The sequence below is a fragment of the Stenella coeruleoalba genome, assembly GCF_951394435.1.
Source record: "Stenella coeruleoalba genome assembly, chromosome: 9".
NCBI classification, from domain to species: domain Eukaryota; kingdom Metazoa; phylum Chordata; class Mammalia; order Artiodactyla; family Delphinidae; genus Stenella; species Stenella coeruleoalba.
This window is the reverse complement of record NC_137155.1, coordinates 68,808,969-68,835,021: the sequence shown is the minus strand read 5'-3', so window position 1 is coordinate 68,835,021 and position 26,053 is coordinate 68,808,969. Positions and strand designations below refer to the sequence as shown.

Sequence of the window (26,053 nt, the reverse complement as noted above, 5' to 3'; positions counted from 1 at the left end):
ACATCTGCTTGGGGCTTTGCAGAGTCCCATTTAAATCCCTGGCTTTGGCTTTGACTTAATTTATGGTTTTGCTGCCACCATCAGGAAGGCTCTGGGCAAAAGCAATGGCAATTCAATGACTGTAGATGAGAGGGTCCAGGGGTCTTGGGAAATTTTGCTTGGTTGGGGGAAACAGAAAGCAGAAGCATACCCAGGGAAGGCATTTTAGCTCTGTTCATCCCCAAAGCATCTTTATAAAGAGAAATTAAAGGCAAATTTAAACTTGAGTTAAGTATGGGATATTGTAAACACAAAGTGTTATGGGTCTGCCAGGAAAATGAACATTTGGACGTTACTGAGAGAAGCCAGATCTGTATACCCTGTGCTCTGGATAAAGACTGAATTATCTGGCAGATACCACTGATATTGAAGAAGCTGTAAATTGAAATGGGCGGGGGGGGGGGGGGTGGTGGCGGGGGGGGGGAATACCTGAAGAGAAATAAACCTCAAAGCTGTTACTGATGTTATTGATTAGAAAATCATTCACATCAATATGGTAGATAAAACTTTCTTACAGCACATCAGAATGGCCCAAACAGAGCGACAGGTTTGTCACTGGAGGCATTTATCAAGAGCAATTCCCCCCACAGTGCCTGGTAGGAGGACTATTCAGAGGACATTTTCCTAATCTGAGACTTGTGGGTGGGGTAAGCGGTGGTTCCTGGTGCCCCAGAAGCTACTCCATTCGCTGTCTCTCTTCAGGGCCTTGACACCAGCTGCCCTTCCCACCTGAGCCGCTGGCCTCCACCTCCCACGCTACTGAGACAGGGCTGCCACCTCCACCACCACTGCCATTCTGAAGTCAGTTAACATTCTTGGACGCTGGACCGTGTCAAACGCAAAAGCTGAATTCAGGAATATACTCCTTTCCTCCTGTCCTCGTCTCATAACCAGGTCCATTTCTTAGCTCTGCTTCTGACAATAGCACGTGAGTTCTCTCAGTCACCAGACTGAAACCATCAAGTGACTTTTTACTTTCTCTCCACTAACCCTACCCATAAACCCATTGTGTAGTAAAGAACTAACCTCACCCAAACTGAGGTCTGGCCTTTGCCCTTGGCTCCTGGAAGGTGATCTCTAGGCCCTTGGAATGTCCCTCCTGATGATAGTGCCTTCATTTAGCTGGAGGCCTTGGGCCACATCAGATAAGGTGATGTGTGATTTATGAGGCACTAGATAGTAACTGAGTTAGGAAGGATTTTCCAAAGATGGACACAATGATACCTTTTACCCCACATGCTCTTTGGAGCCCTGAGCTGACCACATAAGGGATCCAGCTATTCTAAGGCTGTCATGTTGTGAGGAAGCACACATGTGGGTGTTTCCGTTGATACCCTCTGCCCAGGTGCCAGACATGTGAGTGAAAACACCAAGGATTCAGCCCTCGGCCATTGAGTTGCCCCCGGCCATTCGAGTCTTCTTGGCTGATGTCCCACACATTGTGGAACAGAGAAGAACTGATCCCACTGAGCCCTTCCCAAATTTCTGCCCAACAAATTCTGAGTGTAATAAAATGGTTGTATTATGCCACTAAGTTTTGGTCCAATTTGTTACCCAGCACTAGGAACTCATACACTTTCCTGGCCACCCAGGTATGAATTAGACTCCCATTCTCTGGACTCCCATGGCAACTTGTGCCTTTCCCATCCTAACTTTTCATACTGAATTATCACTGTCAACTCACTCATCTTTATCCCATGCTAGATATTATCTGTGGAGTCAGAGACCACATTACACATCTATGTCTCCTCAGCATTCTGCAGTGTCTGGCGAAAAAAGGCAATCAATAATAATTTTCCAACAAATATCCCACAACAGAATGCCCCAAGAGCACCAGACGACCTCCCCAAAACATCACACAACAGGAAAAAATGTCCAGAACATGCACCCGGTGAGTCAGATGTATCATTTTACTGTATGAAGGGAAGCACCTCAAGTCAGTGTGAGGGTTAACAAGAGCCTAAGCCCAATTCCACTACAAAAATAGCTTTCAATTTGTGAATTTTTCATGAAAGGAAAGCAAGCTCTGCCCTGGAAGAAAAACCCAGATAGCAGAAAAGCCAAAAGTTCGGGCCTATGGCTCTGGATGGCAAATTATACTGTGAGTTTAGACCAATGTCTAGCCAGCCTTTATCTAAGGCCTAAAATTATTAGTCATAGAGCCTGCCCCAAATATATTGAGGTGAGAGCTGAAACCTGTTTTCAACAGAGTCTTCTATGGTGCTCAAAAGATCCAGGGAAAAGGGCCAGGGTGTCACCAGGGGAACGATGAAAGGATAAGGAAAATTAAAGGAATTTAGCTAAGGAGACAAGATTCTATTCAGAGAAACTAGATGGAAATATAAACACTTTAATTCCTTGGCCAAGTAAAAAACTTTAAAAACAGGGAATATTATCTTATTTCTTCATTAGAACTAGGAATAATGGATTAAAAGCATGTTTTGTGGGATGTACAGTAATTACTGCTATCAACACAATAACATTTAAGTAAATCAGACAAAGGAGGTTGATTTAGAATGATTTCCTTAACAAGAAACTAGATGTTCAATAAAAACTATTTTGATAGTAAAGAATTTTATCTTTTGAGATTTTTCTCTCTCCAGTTGTCTGAGTTTTCATTCTCAGAAGTACTAATGTTAAAAAGATGTTGTTAATAAAATAATCAATTCTGGCAAATGCTAGGGTGACATACTTGCTAAAAGACAATCAGAGAGGACTGAAGTCTTGCAAAGATTCAAGATGGTTCTTTAAAAAGTTAAAAGAATCAAATTTTTTTGAATGTGTAAACCACACATGATATAAAATTCAACAGGTGTAATAAATCATAATGAAAAAGAATATGAAAAAGATTACATATAACTGAACCACTTTGCTGTAGACCAGAAACTGACACAACATTGTAAATGAACTATATTTAAAAAAAAATTCAATCAGTATTAAAGAGCATAAACTACAAACTAAGTCTCCCTCCAAGAGTATTCTTTAAAGTCACAGTTTTATTCTGAAATTTTAGAATCTTTGAATTGCGTTATTTTGGGCCTACTTCAAGAAGAGCATTAGGAGTAATTTTCTGTGTTTGTACCAAGAAAAAAAAAATCTATTCGATCAATGTGTAGTGTCATTATTACAGTCACTTTCCTTCTTGATTCAACTCTTTCTAATTTTAAGTTACTTTCCCTCCTCCCAGCATTTTGAGACTTAGGACCATGGCCTACCACCTAGTAGAAAAACTCTCCATTCTTTACTCTAAATCCTTTTTAGAATTTAGAATGCATTAGCTGTTAGCCATTAGCTACACATGCAAGTTTTAAAGGAATGCTAAAAACACCTTTAATCAAAGAAGGATTGTGTAAATTTTGGCCTCAGAGACTTCAGCAATGTTACCACCTCTTAGGTGGGCAGTAGTTACTGGGAACTGCAGAGATCTACTTCCATTGTTAGGACTTTTTTCCATTTTTGTGTTTTGTGTTGACAACACAAGTGGGTGACATCAGGCATGGTTTTAACCTCTTGCGCGTGTTAAGCATAAATTCACATCCACATCTGTCTCTGGGAGTCAATCAAACTGAGAGAAAAGACAAAATCTTCTCCTTCAAGTCTGTGAAGCAGGGTCCCATTTTTTCAATAGATTTTGAGGTTACACGCTTACAATGAGTAAACAATTCTGTTTATTCATAGATATGAATTTTCCGATGCTTTGTTTAGCTTGGCTACTCCATCACAGGCAATAGTGTTGAAGGCACAAAACTGGCCACAGAAATTATGGACCAATGATCTGATTAAGGTAACAGAGAAGAGAAAGAGAGGAGAAGAGGAGGAAACTGATTAATTTTCCTGGGAGACCTCAGTCTATTTCAACACTAAATCAGCATGAGTTGACATTGAAAGAAACACAAGGTCGGGCTCCCCTGGTGGCGCAGTGGTTGGGAGTCTGCCTGCCAATGCAGGGGACAAAGGTTCATGCCCTGGCCCGGGAAGATCCCACATGCCGCGGAGCGGCTCGGCCCGTGAGCCATGGCCAACGAGCCTGCGCATCCAGAGCCTGTACTCCGCAACTGGGAGAGGCCACAGCAGTGAGAGGCCCGCGTACCGCAAAAAAAAAAAAAAAAAAGAAACACAAGGTCTTTGCACTTCTCCACATTTCCTTCTATCTTCCAGATGGAATTTTAGGTTTAGTTCATGCCATCACTGGCCCCAGCCCAAGATGACTCCAGACAAGGTAGAAGAAAAAAACACCTGTCAATAGGGACACAGGAATAATACTTCTGGTATTCCAACATCCTGCCTGGTATGTGTTATGCCTTGTCTGCTTATCTGCTGGAATCTCCAGGTGCTTACACATCACCTGGCATTTGATTCATTCACCTTGGGATTCCTACACCATGAAATAGTGTCCTGTTTCCCCGTTCATCTTTTACTTTCACATTTTACACTCTAAAAGTCATCTACCTCCATTCCTTACACCATGTATGAATGCCCTGTTATCTTAAATGTGTCTTCCCTTTCTTCCTGCCTCCTCTGTTGAGGAAAATGCTGGCTGCCTCCTGTCAACAGATTCCCTCCCTGCCTTTTAAAATGGAGCTTTAGGGCTTCCCTGGTGGCGCAGTGGTTGAGGGTCCGCCTGCCGATGCAGGGGACGTGGGTTCGTGCCCCGGTCCGGGAGGATCCCGCAAGCCGCGGAGCGGCTGGGCCCGTGGGCCATGGCCGCTGAGCCTGCGCGTCCGGGGCCTGTGCTCCGCAACGGGAGAGGCCACAGCAGTGAGGCCCGCGTACCACAAAAAAAAAAAAAAAAAAAATGGAGCTTTAATCTCTTCTGGATTATATTATCTTAATGAGGAGTGAGATCACAAGTATCCTCTTCCACTCCCATCTTCTGAAGTCCATGTCACAGCACACCTGGAGTCACCAACACCAATGTCTACCCACATTCAGGGTTTATGTGCTTGCTTCTGGCAAATCTGAGCCCAAACCAATGTTCTCTCTCCCTTCTCACCCTCTGCCATAAAATATGGTCACCAAGTATCCTTGATGTTCTCTCCTTGGCATTCTTATTTCTCAATAGATTTTTAGGATTGATTCAGATCGAGATATTTCTAGGACACTTTCAATGAAAGGATAGGATATAAGGAAATTAAAGGCTCAATCAGTCACCTTTAGGTGTATGTCCAGCTCATAATAAAACTCTTTCTCTGAGAACTACCCCCCCAAAGCCATGCTTGTATAGTATGACCCCACACCTCAATTCAGCCACAGGTGAATGGACCAGAAACAGTCGGTCACTTGGTAAAAGCTGAGCCACAGATTCTCCTAGAAATTTGGAATGGGGTCAAAGAGAGCCAGACTGTTTCTGAAGCTAAGGACATATAAGCTCAGAAGCTGTTGAGAAGTTATTCCACAGTAAAGCCAAGACTGGTCTGCAGAGACAGAAGAATGAAGCAGAGACAGAAGAACCACATATTCCCACAGGAAACAGACTGATGAGAAGCTTGTGTTCCATCAGTCTTCCTTGTCTCTAGAACCTCTCAATTCTTTCTGGTAAGGATTTTCTTTAATGTCTTGTAGTGTGGATCTATTGGTGCTGAATACTTTCAGCTTTTGTATGTCTGAACGATGCTACTTCTTTGTGTTTGTTTTTTTTTTTTGTGGTATGTGGGTCTCTCACTGTTTGGCCTCTCACGTTGCGGAGCACAGGCTCCGGACGTGCAGGCTCAGCAACCATGGCTCACGGGCCTAGCTGATCTGCGGCATGTGGGATTTTCCCAGACTGGGGCACGAACCCGTGTCCCCTGCATCGGCAGGCGGACTCTCAACCACTGCGCCACCAGGGAAGCCCTACTTCTTTGTTTTTAAAAGTCATTTTTTCTGGGTTCGGAGGTTTTGTGTTTTGTTTTAAATTTTGGTACTTTAAAGATGTTGTTTCACTCTGTCTTTTTTTAAAAATTTTTTATTGGGGTATAGTTGATTTGCAATGTATTAGTTTCAGGTGTACAGCAAAGTGAATCTGTTATACATATATCCATTCTTTTTTACTTTTATTTTTTTAACATCTTTATTGGAGTATAATTGCTTTACAACGGTGTTAGTTTCTGCTTTATAACAAAGTGAATCAGCTATGCATATACATATATCCCCATATCTCCTCCCCCTTGCATCTCCCTCCCACCCTCCTTATCCCACCTCTCTAGGTGGACACAAAGTACCGAGTTGATCTCCCTGTGCTATGCGGCTCCATTCCTTTTTAGATTCTTTTCCCATATAGGTCATTACAGAGTATTGAGTAGGGTCCCCTATGCTATACAGTAGGTCCTTAGTAGTTATCTATTTTATATATAGTAGTGTGGATGTGTCAATCCCAATCTTCCAATTTATCCCTCCCTTCGCTTATATTTTTCCCAATGAGAAATCTACTGTCATCTTTATCTTTGTTCCTCTGCATTTAACTTGTCATTTTTTCTCTGATTGCTTTCAAGATTTTCTCTTTATTACTGGCTGAGAAAATTTATTATAATATGCTTTCTTCATCTAGCTTGTGCTTGGGTTTTGTCAAGCTTCTTGGATCCGCGGAGTTTTACTTTCCATCAAATGTCTGGCCTTTATTCCTTCATATATTTTCTCTCTCCTCTCCTTTGAAGACTCCAGCTACACAAATATTGTTTTGTCCTGCAGCAGGACAAAACTGTAGTTTGTCCTGCAGGAGGACAAAACTGTAGTTGTCCTGCAGCTCACTGATGGTCTATTTCCTTTTGTTAATTCTCTTTTCTCTGCATGTTTCATTTTAAATAGTTTCTATTGCTATGTCTTCAAATTCACTGATAATTTCTTCGGCAGTGTCTAATGTGTTGTTAATACCACATGCTGTGTTTTCATCTCACACACATAGTTTTTATCTCTAAATGCTTTAATTTAGGTCTTTTTAATATTTTTATTGTCTCTAGCTTTTTAAACATATGCAATACAGTTCAAGGCAGTACACTGGGACAATTGTAGGCTCACCTTGTTTGTTTCCAGTCTCTAGAAATAACAGTTGCTCAATGCCTGATGCCAATTGTCTTGAAATCATAGCTGCATATATTTTCAGGTGGCGGGGGAGGGGGGAATCCAGTCCTAGTTACTCAGTCTTGATCAGAAGCAGAAGTACCAGCTCCCGTTTCCTAAGGCTTGTTGTGATTTTTTCTTGGATTTCTTCATATTAACCAATGTCCTTCAAAGAAATTCCATTTTTTGCCTAAGCAAAATATCTGCTACATTGAACAAGTAGAATTCATGTGCTTTTTAAATGAATTTTTAAAATAAAAATATGCAAAACTATCCTTTTTTCTCCTGTACCTTTAAATCTCTTCATGGGAAGGTAACTATTCTTCTCCTGATCTTGAGGGGAAAGATGCAGACCAGACAGTCTGCATGGGAATACTCAACATTAGCATCCTTCCATGTATACCTAACTTCCTAAAAAGGAACAAAAGAGAGCTGATTGCAGGGGACATTTTATATCCCTGGTATAAGTCATAGTTTGGCAGGGGATGTCAGGAAGTCAAAAGTCAAAATAAAATAGAATATATAAACAAGTAACTACAAAGAAGAATACAAGTCATATCATAGACTACAGATCCATGATGTGTTTTTAATTTCTAATCACTCAGATGAGCTATGGAGAACCACTGTATTCACCCATAAAGTATCCTTGAGAGTCAGAGGCAGAATTCTAAGATAAATAAATCTCTGATCTAACCCTTTCTTAGAAAGGGTGGCCTTTCTTAAATTAGGACAACAATAAAGACCAAAAAATAAGTTGATACAGAGCCAAAGACCGTAGAGAAATAGACACAAAAATCAATCAAAATTTAACTAAAGGTGAGTGCTAACAAAAACAATTGGAAGTGAAACTTTATGTAGGAAACTGATACTGAATAGATATAGGAAAAGCTGAAAAGAGGAGTATATTGTGAGAGAGGAGCCAATTATGAGAAAAGAGTGTGGATATAATTTGGGTCATAACAATTGTTAGGAAGTGGTGAGCCATCAACTGATAAGCTGGGTCTCCTGAGATAAGGCAGCCTAGCACTGCCTACACATCCACTTTATTTGCTGAAGACCAAGTGAAAATAGGAAGGAATCCAAAGAAAACTAAAAGGGACCAGAGAAGGGTAGATATTCTAAAACAATCTAAATGAATTAAAGATGGAAAATCTGGTTTAAAGACAGCAAAGACAAAGAAGGAAAGATGCACAGATGAAATCTAATAATAAAAACAGTACACAAATTCTTAATAGAAAGGATGAGAGCAGAACAAGGGCATGAGGACAAAAGAATTAAACCTGCAAAACCCATAATACAAGGACTTTGAGGGTTTGGGGCAAGAAAACAAACAAACAAAGGGTGTGAATCATAGGGAACACAGCCTAGCTTTATGAAGGAGAGAGGACTTGCTGGCTGGGTATTTCTTTTTCTAAACTTCATGGGTCAGGAATTGAGCTGAACACAGTAGAAAATGCCAGGAACACACCAACTTTCTTATCTGCCAACACTGTTACAGCCTCTAAACCTGGGCAGTTTCATGGGTGGTCACCTCATACATTTGCACAGGACCCTGGGCTTGGTTTAATGCTCTACTGTTGCCATCTTGAAATTCTTAGTAATCTACAAACAAGGGGCCTGCATTTCCAATTTGCACCAGACCCCACAAATTATATAGTTGATCCTTCAATACACTCAGATTGTAAATAACTTCACCACTATTAGCAAAAGGTCTTTTTTTCCCCACCTCTGAAATAACAGACAAATCTGGAGAGAGACTAAAGCAAGAACAAGGACAATCCATTCACCTCCATTCTCTGCAAGATCCCCTTCCTGTCTTCCCTGTTGACTGAGCTTCCCCCAGTCATCCTGCCCCAGGACAGCAGACACATGTTTAAAGAGGATGTGCCTTAACAGCAAAAGCTGCCTGGTCAGAGTCCACTAAGCAATGAGTTCCTCCAGAGAGGTCACTACATGTTAACTGACGTCTCTAATCTTTCCATATTAAATCACCTTTCTTCTTGCAGAATGAATGTGATGAGTAAAGAGCTACACTATTAAATAGGAGAGTGGCCCTTCAAGGCCTAGGAGAATTATAGATTTCTTATCCCAAAACATTATGAATAAGCAGAAAATTGTAGGACAGATACATGTACATAAAAACATTCCTAATAGCTACAATTTCTTTATTCTTTTATTTAAAAAGTCTCCTGTTGCCAGACACCATCAGGCACTGAGGATTCAAGGGTGAATAAGATAGACACGGTTTCACATTAAGGCAGGAGTTGCTGATGTCATAGTTCCAATACCTGGAAGGATCAATCTGCAGGAGAATAAAAAAAATTAAAAAGAATAAAACCGACACACGGAAGAAGAGGACCGAGAGGGGAGTGGGATGGTTCTGATGGCTTTTGAGTTCCTAGTCTCAATTGTCCCTGAGACCCAGGTTCTGTGAGCCAATAATGTCCCTTTTTTGCCTTAACTGGTTAAAGAAAAAAAAGACATGGTTTCTACTGCCATGGTGGCTAGAGTCCAGGGTAAAACTATGAGCCAAGACCTGTGCTAAGTACTTCAAGAACATGTCATCTCCCTTCAAACACACCATGGGGTTGATGATTATCATTCTCACCTGTATAGAGGAGAGAACTAAGGTGGAGAGAGGTTAAGTTTCCTTCCCAAGGCCATGCAACTATCAGGAAGTAGACCTAAGATACTAATCCAGTATACCCGACTCTAAGTCTTTCTGGTGCCTGAAAATATTAGGGTAGGTCTCCTTGAGGTGATAAATCCAAAAATGTTTTAGAGACTATGTCTGAGAAGCCTCGATATCTGAAGAAGAGGTGTTGAGATGGAGGGATTAGAAAAGGTCCCCCAGACAGAAGGGACTCTATGAACAAAGGCATTGCAGTGGAAACGACATGCTGTAAGGACCCACAAAGCAGGATTTGGGAGCTATTAAAGATTTTTCACCGGGGAGAATATGGATTTATATTTTTAGAAAGATTATTCTAATGACTTTGCAGAGTGAAGACTTGAAAGAAATAAACATTGAGTCTGAGAGGCCAGTTAGGAGGATACTGTGATCATTCGGACAAAGGGCAATGATGACTTTAAGTTGGGCACAGGTCGGAGGGATGGGGAGGAAAGGATGGATTTGAGAAATGATTTAGAAGGTCAAATAAAAAATCCTTGATGACTAACCACAAATGGTAAGTAAGGAAAAGAGAGAAGTCAAAGGTGATCCCCCAGGTTTCTGGCTTGGGTAATTGGGCAGTTGGTGATGTCCCCAACTAAGCAAAGAGATACAAGAAGAGGAGAAATTTTCATGAGGAAAGGCAATCTGTTTTGTGTTGGACATGTTGAGTTTATCTAGGTCCAGATACTGAGCAGGCAATTTCTTCTATATCTGAAGCACAGTGGAAAGATCTGGATTGAAGAAATAGACGTAGAAGTCATCTATAAATAAAAATGGCATTTGAAACCATAAAATGAACTAACCCAGAAATAGTGTGTAGAGAGAGAAGAGCAGGAACAGCAACATTGAAGAGGCAGGTAGAGCAAGAGGGGCCCTAGGAGGAAATAGAATAGAAACCCTAGAAGCATCCAAGGAAAACCAGGAGAGTGCTGACCCAGAGGTCAAGGGTCTAAGGAGTTTCATGAAGGCAATGATCAACAATGTCAAATGCAACATAAAGATCCATTAACAACACGTTTGAAAAATAGTCATTGGATCTGGCAATGAGGTCATCAGTTATAACCTTAGCAAGGACAGTTTCAGTAGACAGGTGGGGGTGAATGTCACATCTCTGAGGAATGGATGGGAAGTTAAACAGTAAGAGACAATGAGTGCAGCCTACCATTTTTGAGAAGTCTAGACAAGGAAAGTAAGAAAAAAAGATAGTGGCCATTGGGGGTAATTGGAGAAGGATTTACAAGGATAGGAGAGACTTAAATGGGTATCTATAGGAAAAGGAGCTAGTGGAAAGGGACAGACTGACTAAATAGAACATGGTCCCTGATAAGGAAAAGAGATTGGGATCAAGGACAGAAGTCAGTTCACCTTGATCTGATTCTTGAGGAAAAGCCATGGCTGGGGTGAAGTTGTAGGTAAGTCTGCAGAGAGAGAAGGTAGCCATCCAGAGGAACCCTTCTGGCGGCATCAATATTCTCTCTGAAGGTAGAATAATCAACCATCCCAGCTTGCCAGGGAATGAAGACTTTCCCAGGATAGATGGCCAGCCTATTGTCAGCTCAGGAAGATGCCTTCCCTACCCTGAACTGTTCCAGATCTTATTCTCTGGATCACAAAATTGGGAACTTAACCATGCCTTATTTCTTGTTTTGCCTCTGTCTGGTGATCTTGTCTCCCCACTTAGGGGTAAGCTCCATTAGGGCAGCATGTCTGCATGGTGAAAAGACATTGGAAATTAATAAATTCCTATTGCTTCATGGGAAGATACTTCCCAACAGAGGCCTGACAATAAGTTACCTTCTGTGGACCTTCCTAAAAGTAGGATCAGAGAGGCCCCTTCCAGGGAATCTTTCCAGATTCTAAAGAACTATCAGCCCTTCACTAGAGCCAGCAGAAAACCTCTCCCTCACCTCAAACCCTGCTCTCACCTTCTTTATGTGAACAAGGGAAGTAATAGCCACTCTCATTAATCAAGAGCTTACCAAACACCAGGTGTTTTGCAGCAACACTGTGAGGCAGGTATTATTCCCATTTTACAGATGAGGTGACCAAGGCTCAGAAAAGGTAAGTAACTTAGCCAGGGTCACACAGCTTGTGAGCAACAGAGCCAGATTCAAAGGCAGGTCCTTCGACTCCAAAGCCCATGGTCTTCACCACCATTAAGGTGGCCTCCTAGCCTGGTGGCCATTTCTCCCACATGTAGCCCCCCAGCCGTCCTATGTCTGATGCAACCATTCACTCTCCCTCCAGCATCACACACTATATTTTAACTCCTGCCTTCTTTCTTCCTTTCAAATTGACCTCCTTCCTCTGAAATAACCAACTGCCACCAGGTGTCTCTCCTTTTATTAGTGAGCAGCACTTGGCTCTATTGCAAGTCAGAGGCAACGCAGGCAGCATGGAAACCCGTCCTAGACTAATTACACAAATTCCCATTACTGAGCCATCACTATAGCCCGAGGATGCCCAGATGAGAACATCATGCAAAGGGTACAACACAGGTACACAATGACAAGGCAAAATCTGAGAGGTTCACATGAAGTTCTAGGCTCAAAGGATTGCATTGTGTCCATTGGGGAAAAAATTATGAATGATTCCTTTGTGACTTCTACAAGTAATACGGAAAGAACCTGGGTTTTCTCCCATCTGTACTAAATGAAGGTTAAACATAGGTCAGGGAATGTACCTCAAAGGCTACCTAATGTCTTTTCCATCATTGTGTTTTCTGAGCCTGTAAGAAACTGTTTGAGCCCCTGAATGGATTTATAGTAATTCAGAAGCTGACCCCAACTCATCAATATTAAAGAAATTTGCTAAACTGGGGGAAGCGAGAAGGACGTGGGTAGAATTCTAATTTAGTCTATTTGTGGCAATATTTAAAACCACTTTGGGACATGGAACATTAGACATTTTTAGCATTTGAGAGGCCATAATTAGATTATTAATTGGTTTTTCAATTGTTTGACCTGCCCCATTTGTTCATCAGGCAATAAATGCTCTGTGGCAGCAGTATTCCACATTCAGGAAGGATATTCCTCATGGAATAAGCTGTTACAATCCATTTCTTTGAGGATTCATGCATGAAGAATGAATCATGTTTCATAATTTGAAAGGGGATGTGAGAGTCAGAGGAGGCCAAGAAACCACGAGAAATTAGGATCATGACTTCCTTTCTACAGCCCATTCGTTCTTCATGTACATGACGCGGGACAGAGCTCATCTGCCTTTATCCGGGAAGACTTAAAACGCCACAGCTTGACAGGTGGGATCTGTACTTCACTCCAGGGCTGCTTTCTCTGCCCTTATTTACCCTCACATCCTACTTCTCACATTCCTGGTCTAAAAGCAAATGTCTACAGAAAAATCCCTATGTATTTTATTGGCAAGACCAGCCTTGAAGGCAAAAAAAGAGAGAAAGAAGAAATGAAACAAAATTAACAGTTTCTTTGATTTCTTTTTGACCAATAACGTGCCTTCCTCTAGGGGCAGTCTGATTTCTCTTAGGTGGTGAGAAATTCAGGGGTAACACAAGTTGTGTCCAACTGAACTCTTGCAAAGACAGAAAATGCACCTAAATTGAAGACAGGTTTCTAATCCTTGCAGTTTGAAGAGTTGCACCTGGCCTAGTCCCTGTTTCAACTGTTGATTTTGCTCCTCAGGTGCTGAGGATTGAACTAATTATTTGCCTCACTTCATGGCCCAAAACTGTCATTGGTTTCAGGTGATTATTGAATATTTGGGTATTGATTTTTTTTTTATCCCACCAACTCTGAGTCATTTATAACTGTTATATCAAAGAGGAGGGCGACCATTCCCAGACATGATTCTCAATGTCCAGGGAATGTCAAAATTCTGTCAAAGGACCTATAAAATGTCTTCAGATGAAAATATCCAAGACAGGAGGTTCCCATTCCAAATGACCAGGAGGCAGATCCTGACAATTGGGGCCAGGGCAGGGGGGACTCTAAGGTGCCACCAGGCCACTCACAGGTAGGACACTGAACAGCATTAATTTTCTTAAAAACAAAACAAAATGGAAATCTGAATCATTTGTGTCTTGAGATCAAGATTGATCACAATTTTTCCAACATGTGAAAAGACAAACTGCTGGGCAGGCTACCAGCCTGGCCAGGCCTGCGTGTCTCACATTCCCAGGAAGCCCCTAGGTCATGGCGCCACAAAGCTCCTATGGCAATAATTCTTCTCTGCTCTCCTGGGGCAGGAAGTGGAGCAGATCCCTCTGTCTGGCTTCTCCCTAGGTTCCTCGCCCGTCAGCATTCCCAGGTTCTCACTGACACCTTCTGCTCTCAGAACGGCCCTCAACCAGCTCTTCAGTCAAATTGAACAGCCCCCTAAACTGGATCCTCAACCAAGCACAGATGAGAAGGGGGAGGAAAGAAAACAGACAGATGAGGGAGGAAGTGGAGGGTTCTTCTGAAGACTTTTATGGTTCCTTTGACAAGAGATTAAGTGTTCCCTGAGGATTAAAAATAACATGCACAATTGGGCCCCCTCTTTAACATACAATTTAGGAGCCGCTTATAAACAGCACAGAGCCTGAAAGACTTTCTGTCAACTTTGCTGTTCTCACCAGCAGCAACACCCTCCCACTATACAGACGAAACTCCCAAAAGTCAGGAAGGTTAAGAAACAAAGTCAAGGGACTTCCCTGGTGGCGCAGTGGTTGAGAATCCGCCCACCAGTGCAGGGGACACGGGTTCGAGCCCTGGTCCAGGAAGATCCCACATGCCGCGGAGCAACTAAGCCTGTGTGCCACAACTACTGAGCCTGCGCTCTAGAGCCCGCGAGCCACAACTACCAAGCCCGCGCGCCTAGAGCCCCTGCTCCGCAACAGAGAAGCCACCGCAAAGAGAAGCCCGTGAGCCACAACTACTGAGCCCGCACACCATAACTACTGAAGCCCGTGCACCTAGAGCCCGTGCTCCGCAACAAGAGAAGCCACCACAATGAGAAGCCTGTGCACCTCAACAAAGAGTAGTCCCGGCTCACGGCAACCAGAGAAAGCCAGCATGCAGCAACGAAGACCCATTGCAGCCCAAAACAAAGAAATTTTTAAAAAAAGAAAGAGGCGAGAGGTGAGGGCCTCACTGTAACTTGTGCGCAGAACCAGAATCCAAACACAAGTTTACTCCGAATACATCATTTGTCCAGCCAGTCAACCAAACTGAGCATCAGACTCATCACAGCAGCTTTTTAAGATCATGAAATCTCAATCCCACCCGCCCTGCCTGCTAAGTCAGAATATCTGAGAATAGGATCCAAGAACCTGGGTCTTCCTAAGCCTCCCAGCTGACCCTTGGACAGCTGCTTTCTCCTGTTCACTATTACAGGTCATTACTGGCTTCTTACGTGTCTTATTTGCACGACCAACTAGCCTCCTCTTGAATCCTCTGTACCATCAGCCCACACAGGCGGGCACCACATATACGCTCAACACCTGCTTGTTACAGGGAATTAAGTTTGTTCTAAATTGCTTGTCATTGTTTTTTTTTAATCCTTTTCATCATCGTGAAAAGCAGAATTGTATTTCAGTAAGGTTTTGCCTATAAAAAAATTTACTGAGAAGTTTTTATCTTTACCAAATGAGAATAAGTACACACATGGGTTCCAATAAGAATATGTTTAATTTCCTCTTTTTAAAAAAAAATACACTTCCTGATTCTGTGGAAAGATAGCTCATAGTCCTAATGCTTTTTCACAGCTTCTGAGCAAACTCATTCACAGAGGGGATAGATTACCAGTCTTTTCTTATGATGTTTCTTTTGGCCATCCTCTACTGAATTTAAATGGGGTCATTATTTTAAGCGGGAATAAAATTATTTTATACACCATGACTCAGAGAGACCTTGTTTCCATTAAAATTCTCTTTCTAAGCAATAAAAATGGATTATAACACAATGGTTTGTGCAATATTTCCCAAGACACCTCAGTCCAAATGTCACGCACACCAAAATTTTTCTCTTTTCCACCACAGACTGCTGTTAGAAAAAAAAAAGAAAGCAATTGTGTTTTTCTTTTTTTTCCGGCCCCCCCGGCATGTGGGATCCTAGTTCCCTGACCAGGGATCAAACCCGCCCCCACTGCATTGGAAGTGCAGAGTCTTAACCACCGGCCAGCCAGGGAAGCCCCTCAATTGTGTTATTTTTAACCCTCCTGGTTTTCTTGTTCTTACCTAAGAGCCTTGCTTTGGAGATTGGTGTCCACTGGCAGAGTCCTGGCCAGATGACCCTGGTCTTTGCAGGAGAGAGAAGTACCCCGTATTCCCTAATCTGTGGCCGGGCAGCCACACTGGGAAGCTGAAGCCTCCTCCTTCCGGGTTGTTCCACACCCCAATGGCCTCCAGGTGTCACAGCAGAGTGTGGTGGGCGGGCCTGGGGCCGGCTCACCTGCAGGTGGTTGCCAATCAGAACAATTTGAGGAGCTGTAGGAAGGCTCTCCCAGGGTCATCATGGTGGACTGAAAAGTGCATGGCTTTGTTCCTGGGGTCAGAAGACGTGGATAATCCTTCTATCACGGCAACACCAGGAAGGGCATGCAGACAGAGCCCATTGCCAGAAAAAAATCACCTCTCTCTGAGCCTCTTGTGAACATGTACAAAGTCTAAAGAAAGACGCAAAACTTTCTTTTCTTTCCCTATCAGGACATGTCTCAGTTCAGCAGTCCCTTCTTTCTTTTTCTACTCCTTTGCCTCACATTACTGTCCCGGCTCCCTCCTGCCACTGCGCGTTGTGCTTTGGTCCAGGACAGACCTCAGAGAACCAAATGTGGATTGATATGTTCTTCAGGCTAGATCGTTTGGAAAACCACAAACCCTCCTGCTTATATTGATCAGCTCTTGTAAATTAGCTTAATACGTTGTTTTGCCAAAAGCTCTTACCCCACCATCCCTGGTCGGATCAGATCAGGATGCTATGGTCTTAAGTGCAGCAGAAAAACATTTGGCCCTAAGTCCCCATCAGTAGATGTTAAATTTAGTGGGTTATTTCCCTTATACAACACCTACTACTTTTAACATTAATAATTACAATAACTAGCATTTTTTGAGTACTTTGTTTCTGACACAGTGTAAGTCATTTATCAACTCTTTTAAGCCTTACAACAATACTAAAAAACATTTTATAATGATCTAATTTTACTGATAAAGGAGGAAAGAGGTTAATTTCCCCAAAGCCACAGTAAATGGTGGCACCAGGATTCGAACCAGACAGTTGGGTTCCCCAGCCCATGTCTCAACCACCATATTTGACGGCAGTGAGACTACATGTAACCAAAAGGTATGAAGGTTCAGCTATGCAAGATGAACAAATTCTCAAGACCTAATGTCCAGAATGGTGACGATAGTTTAACTATACTGTATTGTACACTTGAAATTTACTGAGTATAGATCTTAGATCTTTCCATACACACAACACACACACATTCATACAAATAGTAACTATGTAGAGGTGATGAATATGTTAATTAGCTTAATTATGGTGATCACTTAACAATGTATGCATAGATCAAAACACTGCTATACACCTTAAATATACACAGTTTTTATATGTCAATTATATCTCAAAGCTGTTTTTTAAGAAAAAGGAAAGAAAAAAATGGATGATTTTATTAAACAAAAATTCTCCAAATGTTAACATTTACCATAGTGGCTTTATACACACATAAATTTTTTTTGAATTTTATTTTATTTTTTATACAGCAGGTTCTTATTAGTTATCTATTCACACACACACACTTTTATTTTTCTGAACCATTTTGGAATTGAAGACATGATGTCCCTTTATCCTTAAATGCTTCCATGTGTGTTTCCTAAAACCAAGAACTGTCTCATGATAACCATGATACTATTAGTAAAATCAGGCAATTAACATTGATATAATACTATTATCTAGTCTACAGACCCTATTCAGATTATTCCAGTTGTTCCAATAATAGCTTTAATAACAAATTTAAATCCCTGTGTTAAAAAAAAAAGACTACATGTAGCCAGCCAATATTTTAAAACAGGATCAATAGAAGTTGCGAATCTGTGAACCCAAATACCAGGAGCTGTAATGCCTGGAGTTCCCCAGGCTGTGTACGTGACCATGGCTCCATCGATGCCATACAGGCAGGACAGTGCAGATCCAACAAGATGGATGCAAAAAGATGGATGAAATGGTTTATCAGACACTACACTACTTCATGTTATAAAAATCATAAATTCCTTGGAATAAAGATCATTTATTACTGAGCACAAAATATCCACTGTGTAGGGGAGAGAAAAAAAAGGCATAACAAGACCAAACGGGTTCAAAGAAAGAAATGGGTATTTTTAAAAAGAGTTGTTGCATCAGCTCATCTGTAGTTTGTAAAACAATGTTATAGCAAATCCTGATAAATTATTTTGCCACACCCCATCAACAGGTCAATAAGAATTTTCCAACAAATACAAATCAGATTTTTTAAATATTCTGCATGATATCAATTTTTAAAAATTAAGTATGCAGTACAAATGTTTTTGAGTGCAAAAATGGATAGGTGAAATGTCTTGTGTTTATTTCATTAACTATTTAGTGTTACAAAATGTGTGTTTATGTATGTGTCTAACTTTAGAATAAACCCAGATGTTTCTGATGAACCCAAAACGATAGAATTGCAATAGACTTCACACAACAGACTTACACAATATATTTATGTTAAATACAAGATTTCTAAGACTCATGCTTTTAAAGCTGATTTATATCACAACATATCCAATTTCATAAATTCTGTGCCTTACCTTTTGTGCTAAAACAAGGCAGGTTCCAAATATTCCAAATATATGGTTTCCCACTGTAGTTTAATAAAGGCTACAAACCTATCAGATTTCCTCACAATTAATCAGCAGCGTACTGAAGGATTTTTTTCCCATTAGAAACAAAGTCAAAAAGCTTATATATCTACACATAACTATACATCTCCTTTGTTCCTCACTTGAATGTAAGCTTCTCTGGAGTATGGTGGCTTGTACAAAGCAGCAGCTCAATAAACATTAGTTGAATAAATAGGGCTCTCTCTTTTGACCCCACCCTACCATAGGCACATAACTACTATTAGCAAGTACCAGTAGGCAACTAGCTTGGAGGCCGCCCACACCCCTGTCCCTGGAGAAATGAGTCAACGTGTAATCACCTGAGCAGAATCTATTTTATTGCAAAGAGTTATCACCTGATTCCCTTGAACACAAATAATTCAGTGAATGCCTTAGGCTTTCGAGGGAGTTCATAAAGTTACACGAGGTGCCATGAAATTTACTGGCCACAGTGAACTTATTCTGGTGCCAAAGCTCCTTTCGTAAAAAAAGCTGTACATACAGAGCCAAATTCCCATTCTTGTTTCCTGTTGGTTCTCTTCCACGCTAGCCACCTTCAACCCCATGAAAGCTGAAGGACCCTACCACAAAATCAGCCCCCTTCTGGCCTTGGAGCTGCTCCCATCCCTACCACCCTACCACAAAATCAGCCCCCTTCTGCTTGGGAGCTGCCTTGGAGCTGCTCCCATCCCTGTAGTGGAAAGTTGGCCTTTTGTTGCCTACAGATATGCCCTTGGTCGGTTCTTAACCCTGTACCCTCCCAGGACAGCGAGAAGCTCAGGTGTTAGCAGTTGCTCTTGGAAGATCATTCCTTTAGTTCTGTTCAGAGTCCAGTTGGTTGAGTCGCTTTACAATGATGCTGTTGATTTTCTTAAGATCATCTATGTCCCTTCCCTCAGCTGCTAGTCTTCTTGACACATCTTCCATCTTGTTGCCAGTTTGAACTTTAAAATGAAAAACAGACAGTGTTACACTGGTTTCCAGTGTGTTCCATCGGGACTCGGCTTGAGAGCTGAGAGGCCCTCTTGGCAAATCCCCTCCTCCAGTATCCCATGCAGCCCAGAAGCCCAGAAGAGAAATTGATGGAAGACTGAAGTTACCTATCAAGTGAATTATTTTTACGACTTCTTGGTGAAAGACTTGGCTACCTTTTGCAGACTCCACACAGATTTTCGCTAAGAAAGACTTTGCTGTGAGCAACCAAAGGAAACCACCAGCGTCTGACTATCCCCACAGAAGTGACTGTTATGTTGTCTCATTTTGAGACCCATTCTCAGAAAAGGTTTTTCACTCCACATGTGGGAGGTGGGATATTTTGGGTTCCAAACTACTTTGATATACACAGCTCTCCTGGCTCTAAATTACCAGCCCACAATGAATGTATAATAATTCCCCTCAGACCACCCTGAGAGCAGAGAGTCCATATTTCCAAAATAAATAGAACCCCTGGTTACTGAGTAGGTCAGGGAATGGAATACTCTGAGGTCTGTTTATGAGTTAAAATGTCCAAGAAAAGCAGCACAAAATCAGTATCTAACATGTGAGCACCTTATCATTTCCATTGCAGGCAAGTTTTTTCCGAGCTATCTTTCAGGAACTAATGATGGTGGTAACTTGCTACTGGGTTTAGCCAAAAACTAACGTGGGAAAGTGTTAGAGCCTCACCTTCCAGGCTTGGGACAAACTGTTGCCCAGAAGCTGCCTTTCCCCCATATCTGAAAAATTACGTTGGATGAATTATGGTCCAAGACATGACAGAAAGGTTTTAATTGAGCTTTGATGCAGAGCCAGGCAGAGATACCACTTGCTTCTGGAGAAAAGTGTGAAACAAATAAATCCAGAGCATGGGACATACTTCCCCTCTTGCGAACCTTCTACGTTAGTCAAACACAGAAGGAAGTAGCAGCCATAGTGGACTAAGGCTGTTCCACAATACAGTGGTTCCAAGTTAAATTCCAAAAGAGAAAAAGGTTTCTATCTGCAAAACCATTAGAGAAAAATCATGCCTGACCTGCCTTTTGGAAATTCACAAGAAGTAAAATAAAATACCTTAAGTATTACTAACCCAGCAATTCTCAAACTCATTTGACCATAGAACCCTTTTTAAAATTAAGGCAATACTTAATCACATCCCACATATCTACGTTGCTTGGCCACTGGAAACTGCTACAGAGGCAGGTAGGCACCCACGGTAACCTATCCTTGCTGTCCGTTATTGCTCTTTAGGACAGAGATTGTGACAAAAACACAAGGTCCAACAGTTCATTCAAGGTAATCAGTATAAAATAGCCTTATTTCTCTTGCATAAAAATGTCAGGGTTATAAAGAATATAAGTTCTTACACTTCAGTTAAAATGACACAAATTTGCACTGAACCCCACTGACAGCAAAAAGGTTTCCTTGTTAAAGATGAGCACAGGCCAAGTTCATTTATAGCTGCCTGTGCCAACTCTGGTCTTAGGCTGGGTTAAGGTTTATCTGAAAACCACAGGAAGCCTTTATTATTACTTCAACACAAGCAGTGGAGGGCCAGTGAGGTCTGCAGGCAGACAGCTCAGGGTATGAATCCCAGTTCTGCTTCTGACTAGCTGGATAAATGTGGAGAGTTAAACTCTCTGGGCCTCAGTCTTTCATCAGTAAAATAGAAATATTAGACACTACCTTGAAGGGTAGAGTAAGGACTTAAGATAATGAATTTAATGTGTCTGGCAAAGAGTAATTGTCCAATAAAAAGACACTCTTCTTTATTCACATTTTCTTTATTTTTTTCTAAGATTTTTTTGATGTGGACCATTTTTTTTTTAAAGTCTTTATTGAATTTGTTACAATATTGCTTCTGTTTATGTTTTGGTTTTTTGGCGGCAAGACGTGGGATCTTAGCTCCCCGGGATCAAACCCACACGCCCTGCATTGGAAGGCAAAGTCTTAACCACTGGACCGCCAGGGAAGTCCCTTCTTTCTGTTTCTTGATATGACTTTGCCCTCAATATAAAACACTAGAAGCAAACATAAAATAAATCTTATTCATACAACGGGGTGTAATATGGTGATAAAGTGAATAGTCTTTGATGTCAGGCAGGGGTGTCTCTGAGCCCTGATTAGGCACCATTGTCTGTTGGCCTTGGGCATATTAATTAATCTCTCTAAGCTTCAGTTTCAGCATTGATAAAACCAAAATAACAATAGGTCCTACACCACAGAGTTGTTATGAGGTGGTGAGCAAACAGACATAAATGCTTAGCACAGTGCCTGGGACAGAGTGGGCACCCAATACATAACATTTTTAATTATCATTGCCCTAAATCTTACTACCTATTTTCCCACAAAAAACAGCAGTCCCTTTGGGGTGCTTCCAAGTCGGTAGGCATACCTAAAATTTCTCAATAGTTTAACTTAGTCATTTCCCGGGCAGGTGAGGCAGGATGATATTTGGAGCATCAACTTATGTGGTATAACATTTCAGAAGGGTAATCCGTGCGCTCTTTCCTGCAGGTTCGGGGCCAACCCTCCTCCAAAGAATAATCACATGCAAGGGCACCACTATTGTAAGGAGAGTTCACACTGTAGCTTCTAAGTGCAAAAGGGCATCAGCAGGGTGACGAAGAAGCAATTAAACATCACTGCTTCGCGCCAGCTCTGAAACCTATACCAGGAAAAGACCTTTAAGCTGGAAGGGAGACGAAGTTTTGGGGAGGAAAAGGGGTTAGAAGCTGTAAGTAAGAGTCATGCCCTCTGCCCACTTCTCATCACCACCACTGCTACCTCCACTGATCCTGAACGAATCTGAAATAGAGGCATTTCAGAGCCATGGGATCCACCGCTCATTTAGGAGTTCTGAAGGCTACAAGGCCTGCAGGGCAGAAGAAATGACAGTGTGGTGGATCCAGGCAAAAGGGTATAAAGCGCAGCTCCTTCTCTCAGGCTCCGTCCACTCTTAAGAGGGGTGGGAGGGAACTGAAGTAACCCCAGATGGTGGTCTGCAGGGGACAGCTCAGGGAGGATGCTGGTGGGCTTTCCTGAAAGGGCAACGTGCCTCAGCATGGACAGCACCCCTCCCCAATCTGAGGCAGAGAGGAGAGTGGCACCGAGACCTCAGGGGATCTCTTGGCTGAAGGGGTGTGTGGGAAAGCCTGGGTCACCACTCAAGGGTGGACACGCAGGGCCCAGGCCAAGGGCAGGCAGGACGCCAGCCTGGGCGGTGTCAGACAGGAGCAGTCTCCTCCCATCCCAGCACTGCCTCTGGGCCCTGGCACAAGCCCAGTTAGTGCTTCTAATGGATTTCAGGGAAGCCAGGGAACCTGGAAGAGGGGGTGAACCTGACTGTGACTGAAAATTATAGACCTGAGTTCATGGAGAACCCATGTGTTGGATGAAGAAAACCCCGAGTTAGCTAGAATAAGCTGCCTACCATTGGCAGCTAGGGCCTCCAGATGAGAAATTAAAGCATGATAGAAACATTTAATGTCCATGTTTGCGAACTCCTGGCACTGAGGGCTTATGTGTGCCCCAGTGACCCGGCCCAGAGCAGCAGGTACCCTAGGCATTCACGCCCCCTCAGCCTTCAGCGGCAGCACTGACTGCCAGGAAGCACTGCCTCGTTCCCGGAGCAAAGCTAAACAACCAACTACAAAGTAAGTGCACAGCAGTGATGAAAAGTGTGTCGATGGTACTCACCTATCAGAAATATCACAAAGGAAACCAGTGCCAGGCTGACAATCAGCACGATGATCAGCCCCACCAAAAACAGACTGTGGTTTCCATTTCCTGAGTTAGTGCCAACGTCCGGGATTTTCTCCTCTAGAGCTAATGTGGAACAAACAACAACAAAGACAAAAACTCAGCATTAAAAAAAAAAGAGAGAGAGAGATGTAAGGGATATGCCCATTTTCCCTCTGATCACTCTGGAAAGAGACTTATGTTTGAGGAATGTCTTTGGATCGGGTGCTCTTTGAGAGTTTTTCACCTTCTTCTATATCAGTATCCAAAGAACAAGTCAGGTCAAGCTATCTCCTCAGCCCCTATTCGGAAAATTCTTTGAAGACCGTGTTAACACTGATGTAGCCAGACTTGGATTTTTCTTTTGCTTGGGGGAGGGTGGTGGTGGGTGGTGGGCAGGGAATAAAGAAGTTAAGGGTTCAGAGTGCTGGAGGCTCTATTGCCCTCTTCCCAAAGTGAGCCAAGGATAAAACACAGCTGGCTGTGGGTTGCTTACTCTGGGTGAAAGGCTGAACACTCTGCGATATCTCCCAGAAAACTTTATTTCCTATAAAAATAACCAGTTATGGGCTTCCCTGGTGGCGCAGCGGTTGAGGGTCCGCCTGCCGATGCAGGGGACACGGATTCGTGCCCCGGTCCGGGAAGATCCCACATGCCGCGGAGCGGCTGGGCCTGTGAGCCATGGCCGCTGAGCCTGCGCGTCCGGAGCCTGTGCTCCGCAACAAGAGAGGCCATAACAGTGAGAGGCCCGCATACCACAAAAAAAAATAAATAAATTTAAAAAAAATTTTTAAAATAACCAGTTATGCTTATATGCATTTAAACAACAACATCAAAATGACCCTGATGTGATTTGGTTTCTAAAAGCTGTTTCCAGGATGGACACGCTCTGGAAGCAAGGTTCTCTTAAATGTTTTACCGTTGAACTGAAATGCAACCATGCTTATAAAACAGCTTGGTTCACCCAAACCATGAATTGTCTGCATTTGGTCACTGTTTTGTAAGGTCTATTTGCCTAATAACACCTAATAACACCCAAATTAAATTGAAAAAGAAATACAGAAACTTGCGGTAATGGAGATCCTTGAATTGCCTTCTGTAATCCCTCCTACTTTGTATCAGTCCCACACCTTCTGCTACTTGGTTATGGAGAGGTGGGGGCTTAGGTCCTGTGCTTTATAGGGACATCCTGTGTCACACCCTCCAGAGCTTTTCCTTCCTAATCATAGCCACGGCATAAGCTGGCACCCAAACACGTGCATTTATTGAGACTGACTGCAGTAAAAACAGGTGAAAACCTGAACAAATTAAAATGAAGAGAAAAACAAGAATTCGAAAAGGATTTAGGGGGCTTCCCTGGTGGCGCAGTGGTTAAGAATCCGCCTGCCAATGCAGGGGACACGGGTTCGAGCCCTGGTCCGGGAAGATCCCACATGCCATGGAGCAACTAAGCCCATGCACCAGAACTACTGAGCCTGTGCTCTAGAGCCCATGAGTCACAACTACTGAGCCTGCATGCCACAACTACTGAAGCCCGTGCACCTAGAGCCCATGATCCCCAACAAAAGAAGCCACTGCAAGGAGAAGCCCATGCACTGCAATGAAGAGCCTCCGCTCGCCGCAACTAGAGAAAGCCCACGTGCAGCAACGAAGATCCAATGCAGCCAAAAAATAATAATAAATTAAAAAAAAATTAAAACAAAAAGGATTTAGAAGGGGAATAATGGACATAAAATTGGGACAGTAAGAGTTTCACATGTAGTATTTAGTTAGTATTCAGCAGCTTTTTATTTTGTGTTCCCCCTCCTCTTTCTAATGCTTTAATTGAGGCAATCTGTAATCTAAAAAAATGAAGCTGACTTTTTTGCCCAACAAAATCTTAATGATTTTTTTTAAAACTAGATAAACGTGTGGAACAATCCGCTACGAAGTAAGACCTCTCTAGGAAAGTGGGCACCCTCGGTGACCTGGCTGTGGTCACTAGAAGGCACAAAAACGGCCAGGAGGGATGAGTAAGCCTCATCTCAGCAGCCTCCACCGCTTTCCAGGGAGAGAAACTCCACAGGGAACTTCTTAGAAGTTTTAAAGACAAGAGTTCAAATCTTGCTTAACAGCCAAGAAAGCCCACAAGCCTGGCAAGTATTCAGAGAACAAAAGCAAAAATTGCCTAATACTAAACAGCATCTCTAACGCGGAGGCTTCCTAATGCCCACCCTGCCCCCAGCCCACGACCACAGGTCCAGCTCAGCATTCGCTATTTTTAGGTGGCCAAGAAGCCCGGACGGGCGGCCAAGCCTGGGAAGGCACACATACGGAACAGATGCTGTGATCCGGCAGGACAGAGGTTTAGTTTGTTTAAGTCATTTATGGAATCCACAACATAAAGCTTTCTATCTTCAGGAATGCCGCCAGAGCCGGTGTCCTGGGAAGAAGGATTCATTGTCCCTGGAAGAAAACACTGCTGTTAAACACGAGAGGCGGGGCTGGGGAGCCGGCCTTCAGATGGATCACAGCCCACAGGAAGTTGGGCTGGCATGTGAAGACCCACCCACACATACTACTGCCAAATGAAGGGCTAGAAAAGTTTAGCTGTTCCTTTTGGGGACAATATTGAAACTCTTCTTTTTGCTTTGCTTGCCTGGAAGCTCAGAGTCAAGTGTGTGTCCCAATTTTAACGCTTTAATACCCTGCTTATCTGCACTTGCTCTTTCTTCCTGCTCAGATTTCTCAATTCTGTCTAT

The 26,053-nt window shown here is 42.6% G+C and overlaps 1 protein-coding gene across 1 annotated transcript; it reads right to left on the bottom strand.

The window, feature by feature from the left end:
* Positions 1-19,409: 19,409 nt before the first annotated feature.
* Positions 19,410-25,752, bottom strand: LSMEM1 (leucine rich single-pass membrane protein 1; the record flags this gene model as incomplete). The annotated part of the gene is made up of 3 exons (XM_079931654.1): positions 19,410-19,540; positions 23,271-23,399; positions 25,626-25,752. The coding sequence occupies 3 exons, from the start codon at positions 25,750-25,752 to the stop codon at positions 19,410-19,412; spliced, it is 387 nt and encodes a 128-aa protein (XP_079787780.1).
* Positions 25,753-26,053: the final 301 nt, after the last annotated feature.